The sequence below is a fragment of the Anomalospiza imberbis genome, chromosome 7, assembly GCF_031753505.1.
Source record: "Anomalospiza imberbis isolate Cuckoo-Finch-1a 21T00152 chromosome 7, ASM3175350v1, whole genome shotgun sequence".
In the NCBI taxonomy this organism is placed as follows: Eukaryota; Metazoa; Chordata; class Aves; order Passeriformes; family Viduidae; genus Anomalospiza; species Anomalospiza imberbis.
Window position 1 is genome coordinate 31,234,964 of NC_089687.1, and position 9,153 is coordinate 31,244,116.

Consider the following 9,153-nt stretch of genomic DNA (forward strand, 5'->3'; position numbering starts at 1 on the left):
CTGAGAACAGGTGTGATATTGATTGCTTTTTTGAGATGCTTTCACTTATTACTAAATTTAGGAAGTCTTGCCACAACCCAACACATCCCAGTTGATATTTAGCTGCCTGCAGAGCTACTCAGAGGGATTTGTAAAGCAATTGCTCTTTGGAGGAACAAATTATCTTCAGGAATACTAAAAAAAAGAATATTTCAGTATTTTTAAAACACTGTCAGATTTGGTAACTAATAGTATGAGGCATGTAATAGTCAAGTGCACTCCTTATGGATTCTAAATAATAAATGTGTCCAAGATTACCACACTTTATACATTATGACAGTACCAGTGAATAAGATTTTCTCTTCACCAGTTTCAGTGAAATTTATAAACTTTTAGTAATTCTTGACTGTTGTTTTTTATGTTGCAATGATTCGTAAAACATGAGTAAAATGGAACCTACATGAACAGGGAAAAAAAAAAATGAAGGAATTTTAGAATTTGTCCTCCTGGTAGAAAAATTACTTCTTTTTTATAGAAACAGTGACACTCCATGAAACATTTGTCAAACTCATGTGCAAACTGATTAGTTGATAAGACCCATATGCAAAATTTGTTTGTTTATAAGGCCCACATAGTCAAACTTTGTTCTGCTTCTAAATGCAATGCAAACCCTACAGAAAACAAGTTAATAAATTGGCAATATATCAGGTGCATTGTAAAAGAGTTTTCTGTGCTTGATGTTTCTTACCTGCTTCAAGGTTGCTCTAATGCACTATTTCATAAGTAAGAATCCCTTTCAGAAATGAGGCAGAATTCATTCCAATACTTGGCATATCTGTGGAGGTCCAACTTCCTCTGAGTTGTTCAGTTGCAGAGAATTATGATCAAAATTCTCCAAAATTTTCCCTGTTACAGAATGTCTAAATTTCTTTGTCCTCAACTGGCAGCAAATTACAAAAGAAACCACCCTTAGATTTTATGTAATAGGGCTCCTACTAGTCATGTCTGAAAGATGACAATGATGGCAGATGTTTCTAAATTCACCAGCTCTTAATTTCAGTCGTAAGTTGATCCATTTCTTTATCTCCAAAGTTCGTGTATGGGGATACAGCTGTCACTCAGATGACATTCCTGCGCCTCCTGTCCAAGGAAGCTTCCCAGAACATCACCTACCTTTGCAAAAACAGTGTTGGGTACATGGATGACCAGACAAAGAACCTGAAAAAAGCTGTGATTCTGAAAGGGGCCAATGACCTGGAGATCAAGGCAGAGGGAAACAGCCGCTTCAGATACACTGTTCTGCACGACAGCTGTTCTGTAAGTTTGGGGGTTTTGCCCATAAGGACTTTTGTACATTTTCACTTCTCTCTTGGATTAGAAAATACACCCACGCAAGGAAGTAATTAAAATTCTGCAGGATTTTGTAATGAATTGCAGACATAACTGATCAAACTGGGATTTTGCTATAATTCTAGCTTCACTTAATAAAAGTCTGCACTATTTACTGGCTATTTGCAAATTCCTTCTTAGTGAGCATAATGAGGTACATATCTTGGCATTTTGCATTTCCCAGTACTTGTTTAGCTGTGAGTGGAATCACACAAACTGGTGCGATAACCACAAACTTCTGTATGCCAGATGGGCAAGATTATTGCAGCAGTACTGAGGAGGAAACTTATTGGTACTATGCCTGAGCTGGAAAGGAAAACTCTCCCTAAAATTTCATGGTGGACACAGAAACCATCAACTAGTAGATTTTTCATGTTCAAAAGCAGTTTCAGCCAAGACCAACATACTGGCAAATATTCCTAAATCTATACCTGCACCTGAAAAAAGTGCTCTGTGCTTTAAAGTAAACCCACAATTATGGGTGAAGGCACATATTATTAACTGTAGATATAAGGTAGTTTTTTTATTTTTGTGAGACAAATTAACATGTAGAGAAGAATTTCATAGCATAAGAGAAAAATCAGCCCTAATGTGTCAGTCTGATAGATCTGCTCATTAGAGACATTTCAAAATAACCCAGGTGCTGTGCAGACAGCATTGCTCAGGGTGTTACTCAGCAAAGGTGCAGTGACACCCTCCTGAACAATCAGACAGCTGACTCACCAGCTTCACTTCAGGCTGGTTTTGACATGAGCCCTGGCCTAATTTTTAATTTTTTTTCCGCTTCTTTTCCCTCTAGAAACGTAATGGGAATGCGGGCAAGACTGTTTTTGAGTACAGAACGCAGAACGTGGCACGCTTACCGATCATCGATATTGCACCGGTGGACATTGGCAGTACTGACCAGGAATTTGGAATTGAAATTGGGCCAGTTTGCTTTGTGTAAGAGCAAAGGGGGAATATAACACATTACCCAGCAACAGCAGCAATTCAACATGAACTTAGACTGATTGAAGTTAATCCTGAGACTCTTGAAGTAATGGCTGATATTGGATCAGCATTGTATATACAGCTCTTTCTAAATGCCCGGCCTCCTTTTGAATATTTATTTTACTTACAAACCTTCTGTTTTCAATAATTGAAACCAACACTTTAGTACAATTTTAAGAGGATTGATGACAATCTTCTAAAAGTAATATGAATTCTTTTCCTCGGTTTTGTTTCAAATTATTTTGACATTTCCAGGTATTCAAAATAGATAGATTTAATGTGGAACTATGTAAAAGCTCTAATGATTATTTCCTTTGCTTTGATTTGTACTGAATAACAGAAAAGTAGAGCACTTTTGTGAACCGTTGGCTGTATTTCAATCATACCTGCTCCCTCTACCCCAGTTTGTGTTCCTGTGCTTGCCATTCACAGAAGTCTGTGTCTTTTTTAGAAGAAAATATCTTCAGACCAGACCATCTTAATTTGGTATTGTTTTTCTTGTACTTTTCTATGTAAGGCTGCTCATAAGAGTGATCCATAGCCATAGTTAATTTATGAAGTAAAAATATTACTGGGGTAAATATGAATTTTCAGTAGGGGTGTCCCATATATTAACTTTTAAGGCTAGATTTCACTTCTCACAATGTATCTGTGTAATTCTATTAAATTTTCCTTAATCTTCAAAATATGTCTTAAACCCAAAACTTGTTGATTTTCCAATATTTGCCCATCTAAGAAGCCATTACATATCAAATTATACAGATGTCTTATATATGGTGCCAATTTCTGTGTGTTGCAGACCATTCACATGTATACCAGACCAATTGCTAATAAAGAAAGTTTAGAAATTCCTTGGTTTTAGCTGACATCCAGATATGCATCACCAGTAATTTGACTTACTGGCCTTGAGTTGTCAAGGCAGGAAAGTTCCATCATTTCTTAGCATGAGCTACCTCATCTCTGGAAGTTGGGATGCAATTAATATTCCTGGTTTTCTTTTAGGTATTAAAAGGTGCTATGCTTCTGTTGTTATTTCAAGATAGGAGATAGGCAGGGCAAAAAAAAAAAAAAAAAAAGCAACAAAGTGATGGTGCTAAATGACTCTCTAGAAGGCTGATGAAATAAAGATGCCTGCTGTCAATGTCATGTTCAGAGCTTAGCTGTTAGGCTTACAGTGTTTGAGAGAACAATGTTACAGTGCATTTATTTGTTGGTCATTCAGTATATAGAATGTTTTGTACCTCCAACATGCTTTATTTTGTAAAGTATGTGGGTACAAACTTACTTAGGTTTTTTTGTTTCTTTACTGCATCTGTGCTCTCCACGTTTTTTTGTTTGTTCCTTAAAAAAATAAACAGCTGGGGCTCTCCCTAAAGAAAGTCATGCACATAGCTTTATTCATGTATCTTTGCAAAGCATTTAATTAAATACATGCTTCTCGCTGTATAACTGGTTTCCTTTTTGTAAAACTCCTTCCAGTGTCTTAATTCCATATCAGTTTTAATTTCCCAGGAAATTAAAAATAGAAGTACTTAATTGTTGATTGATTGCTGTTTGCATAAATAATTTGTAAGGCGCTGTGAACTGTTTTGAAGACAGGAGTATTTTTAAAGTACCTTCTGTGTCAGTTTTTACCTTCTGTGTCAGTTGTATGAAGGAAATCAGCAGGCTAGAAAAGCTGCCTAAATAATATTGTTTGAGACTCCAGAGAGAATTTTTATTCAAAAGTGAAATGTGATTTGGCCAATTCCTCGTGGCAATGGGAGTTAACACTGAGAGAAGACAGTTTCTGGACAAGACATAAAGTTACATTTGTAGTGAAGCAGGCGAGAACTTCCCTTTCCCCCTTCTGAAGGGGCAGGGGCTTTGCAGGTTTCTAGGTTGTCCAAATGCGTGTCTCTGCAGGGGAGGTAAGGGCTGGGAAGTTGATAGGTTCATGCTGATGTTATCTGTTTGATGTTATCTGTTTGCTTTTACTGTCCATGCAGGAACTTTGTGCTTTCTTTCTTACTGGCATGAAATAATTTCTATAAATATGTGACTCGGGTTAACTTACCATACTGGGTCTTATACTGGTTCCAAGGGAAGTTTTAGATAATGTTAATTTCAAGCTGCATTGTAAAGGCTTGTTGCAGTATGTTCAAGCAAACATATCTCTACAGCACATTTATCCAGATGCACAAAATGAATAACATTTGGAGGATAGGTTTATGGTTGTAATTAGTTTTAATCTCTAATTTTAATCAAGTATTATAATCCATGTTTGGTATAAGTAGTACGGCTGTTGAAGGAGAAGAGTACTTGATTATGAAAAATACCTCCTCTCCCTCTCCCTCTCCCTCTCCCTCTCCCTCTCCCTCTCCCTCTCCCTCTCCCTCTCCCTCTCCCTCTCCCTCTCCCTCTCCCTCTCCCTCTCCTCTTTTCATTTTCGTTTCTCTTTGCATCTCTATCTCCATATCAAGTGTGCAGTATTTCCTCAACCAGGTTCTTTGAGAACTGAAAATGAGCTGTAACTTGAGAGCCATCTGAGGTAATATTCTGTAAAAACCAAGGCTGGAGAATCACTAAAGGAAAGTCTGCTCTGAAGTGCAAGCTCTCAGGTAGTTATATGAGGAGTGTGTAATGCAAGTGGTTGGACATGCTTTTCTCTTGACTCTGTTTAGAGAATACATAGATATCCCTGTTTCTGCATTCTTCAAAGTATTGTAGAATCATGTTAGGAAGGAAAAAACAAAAAAGTGTATGTAGGGCATTAATTTAGTGAACCTAGAATGAGTGAGATAATAAATTGTAGTCTATGAAGTAGCATTAGGTAAATGTCAGCTATAACATTTAGTGAAGTTCTGTCTTAGTGATAAATAGCTTCAAAAATGGTAGAAAAAAGGCACTACAGAGTGATTAAAATAATCAGTATCAGACACTGCATTTAAATTAAATTTGAGTTACAAGAGTTGGTTCTATTTTCCTTAACTAACCTGTCCTCAGGAAGAAACAAATCCCAGGACTGCCAGCATTGACTTCTGTCTTCTCTTGGTTTCTTAAAAGCAGTAGTGCAATATTTGTTTGGCAACCATTCATTAAAAGCTCATCTAAAACTTAAATTCCCATACTGCTTCCCTGCATTCTGCTAGCTTCCTTGTGGCTATGATAAATAACCAGCTTGAAGTTTTCAGCACTAAAAAAGTTCTGCAGAGCACCAGCAGTACTACATGCAGTAGAAGAATGTACCAAGCAACACAGAAATCTAACAAAGAAAATGTCATGGTGTTACAGCTAGAAACAGCACAGCCAAAGCCCACAAAACAGCAAGAAAATTGAAGATTTTTCTTCTCTGCAAAGGCAAGTAGAGTCTAAAACCGATTTAAGAGCAAAAAGCACTGTTTTTCTTATTGTTGTAGAATAAGAGCCCCTATGGCTTTCTTTTATCTCCTATAACTGCCTGAGACTGAGCATAGTAATTGAGCTGGTAAACACTCACATAATCTATGGATATTTAAATTACTTTTTCAGGAAATGCAGTCTATACTGAAGATTTAATACTCAGTGGGCAGTTTTTTCTCACTGAGAGAGGATTCCAGAAAGAATAAAACAATTGCAGAAGAAAAAGCAAAACTAAATGGAAATGTAGAAATGTTAATGAAGGAAAAATAAGATTCTCTGCAACTGTGCAAATATCACAGAGAAAACAAGGTAAAAATTAGAGCATTAGATGGTTTCAAAAATCATGCCAAAGATAAAATTAAATCAGCAGTTCAATAGCTGAAATAGAAATGCCTTAGAAGCTGTAGACCCATAGACAAATTTTATTGTGGGTTTGCTGCTCATTCCTGTGAGGCAATTAGAAAATATCTTCAGGACCAGTAGAAGAAGAAAAGAAGCAGTTTATGATTTTTCTAAAAGCCAGCAGAGAAAGGTTACAATTGTCATTTGTAACAAAAATTACAATTGGCCTCTGCAGAGCTCAGGAGAACCTGAGTAGATTGGTACAAATATTAAAACTGAAAAGTTTTACGGTATTGCACAACACCAGAGAACTTGATTGCTGATCCATCTGCTGTGCTCTTGGCATTCATGTTTTATCCTTTGCTGGGAGAAGGTCTGGAAAAGTGCAAAGATACCAGGCAATACTAGTTTGAGCAGGATGCTAGAGAGTCCATTTTTAACTCCCTCCCCCAGGTTTATTTTGTTCACATTCCCATTTCCTTGCTGGTAGAGATAGAAGTCATCTTTCTATAAGCTCTGAATTAAGTTTTGTTGTGTTCTCAATATCTGAGAGTGGTGCACTATCAAATGTTTCTATGGCAAAATTAGTAATTTGTTCCTTGATTGAGATACCCCTGGCCATCCTCCAGAAAAGGCTGCAGCCTTATTCAGGGACATTTGTGCAGAGAAAAAGAAAAAAAAAAAAACAACCAAGCAAATTCACATCTGCCAAAGCACCACAGAACTGCTTTTGGGCCTTAGTCAACTGAGTGAAAAGAATCTGATACAAACCCAAACAAGTATAACAAAAGAACATAACTACAATTCTAGAAATCAGTGAAATAGTTTTGCAAGTTTGGTATGGTATGATCTTCCCTGCCACAAAGGAACATGACAGTGCCAGAAGATGGCGATGACTGCAGGAGCCATCACTGTAATTCAGGAGCCTCTGCCCTCTGAGGAGCAAGCTGTGTGACTCCACACAGAAATCAGAGAAATCTAAGCATTTCCTTCTGCCATATTGCTGGGGTTTAACCCAGCCCCTAAACACCTGACAGACACTTGCCTATTCCTCACCCCCCTCAGTGGGGCAGGGAGGGGGGGGGGGTAAAGAAAATACAAGATTAATTGGATGACAGAAAAGGAAGATAAAATAATGATAAATAACAAAAGAATTCAAATATACCAAACAATTGCATAGAATGCAGTTGCTCACCCCCAGTGACCTATAGCCAGCCAATTCCTGAGCAGAAGGCTCCTGTGGCCTTCTACCACAGATTTATGAGTGAGGATGACTCCATATGGTCTGGAATGTCCCTGTGATCAGTTGAGATCACTGTCCTGGCTGTCACCTCCCAGCTCCCTGTGCTCCCCCAGCCTCCTCGCTGGCAGGGCAATGTAAGAAGCTGACAAGGCCTCAGCAGCAGGAGCAGCAGGCCGTTTGCAGCAAGATTTTCATCCCAAATCCCAAGACAATACTGGGAAGAAAATTAACTTTGCTGCAGCTGACACATATCAAGTCAGCCATTCCTGCTAGGAATTTTGATCCCTGCTTTATAGATGCACCCAAACTGAGAAGAGGAGTGAAGACTTTTCCGGGTACCTTGGAGATGTTATAACAAATCCAGTGAAGCTGAAATGCAAGTTACAATAGGAATATTCTCAAAATCCCACAGAAAGCACATCTCCAGTGCCTCTAGGAGTGACCTTTCAATGACTGCCTTCTCAGTGGATGTGGACTCAACAACAAAATTTAATCCAGAAATGTCCATGGCTAAGTGATACACTGAAAGGACAAAGTTTGGATAAGTATAGCTTTGCCAGGTACAACTTCAGGATTAAAAATGAAGAAATAAAAAAAGAGGATTAGTGGCTTTCTCAGCAGGAGTCAGCTCCAGCCAGAGGGGCTGCTGTGATGGAGAAGCAGCAGTGTGGGTTACAGTCAGTCTTTCTAGACAACACTCTAGGGTGAAGCTATTGCAGGATGAAGAGCAGTTGGGAAGACCAGACCCACTAGGATTTTGTTCTGGAAGACTTCTTCAGCAAGCCCTCAGTGTAATGTGAGCTACTTTTAGCTTCCTCCCAGTAAACAGGTAGGCAAAAACATGGAAAGCATCTCTTCATCTCCCAAATCCTAAAACCTGCAAAATAACTTTCTCTTCTAGTACTTTAAACAGAAGTGACTACAGATTTTCTTTAAGATCATAACAAGATATAGTGGAGGACATCTGATTACAAGCACATTTGAATTAAAATATTAGATCATGATAAAAAAAAAATCATATGCTATTGTAGCTTAAGACTTTTGCAACATTATGTATCTGTATTTCCAGAAGAGAGGCACTTGGTTTAAATATGGAGTTTGCCAAACCCAGCTTCTTTCTTGGTGCAAAGAAGTGGATATTTCATTGAACCATCAGGCTTTTGGTCTTGGTTGAAATGAGTATGAAATCTGTATTAAGAAACATATTCTACTTTAATGACTAGAGTAATGCTGTCTTATTGCCATAAATAATAACCAGTCCTCCAAAATAACACCTTTTCCAGTCTGTATGAATAACATGCACCTGACAAGGAATACTGGACCTTAGCTTTTCCTAATGAAGCTATGAGGACAGACATAGCATGGCAAAGTGTCGGGAAGAACTTTCTTCTTTACTACAAAATTTTTGTAGACAGCTCTTCCTCCAGGTTACTGCCTGCAAATGGAGGCTTAATATTATTTAGCTGGAACCACAACAAAAGAAGGGTTGCAAATTGCACCCAATGCTTATTTAAAAGTTGGTTTCTTTTGTTTTAGGAGGGGAAGTTATTGACAATTTGCTAGCTTCCCGAAGAAATTCCTAGCAGCTGCTCAAATCCTGAAACCATCATGAGCCCACTCTAAAAGCTGCTTTACCCTGGCTGTGCTTTAGGTGACAAATTACTGCTGGGAGAGGTGACTTGGGTAGGGGTTTAAAGCAGCTGCCAGCCATGGTGGTCATGGAGAAGCTTTGCCTGTCTCCCAGAGGAAGCTGAGGGTGTAGCCCACTGAGTTGCAGGTGTTTACAATTTGTTTGCAATTAGGACCTAATCAGGTAGCAGTTTTTCACT

General features: G+C 38.3%; 1 protein-coding gene across 6 annotated transcripts in view; it reads left to right on the forward strand.

Moving 5' to 3' along the window:
- COL5A2 (collagen type V alpha 2 chain) overlaps positions 1-3,801 on the forward strand; it is a 130,694-nt gene extending 126,893 nt beyond the window's left edge. For all 6 annotated transcript variants that reach the window (XM_068196384.1, XM_068196380.1, XM_068196383.1 and 3 more), the window contains 2 exons: positions 1,072-1,296; positions 2,168-3,801. In XM_068196384.1, coding sequence (XP_068052485.1) covers positions 1,072-1,296; positions 2,168-2,314 — 372 coding nt within the window. In that variant the 3' untranslated portion in view covers positions 2,315-3,801. The remainder of the gene's footprint in view (positions 1-1,071; positions 1,297-2,167) is intronic.
- Positions 3,802-9,153: the final 5,352 nt, after the last annotated feature.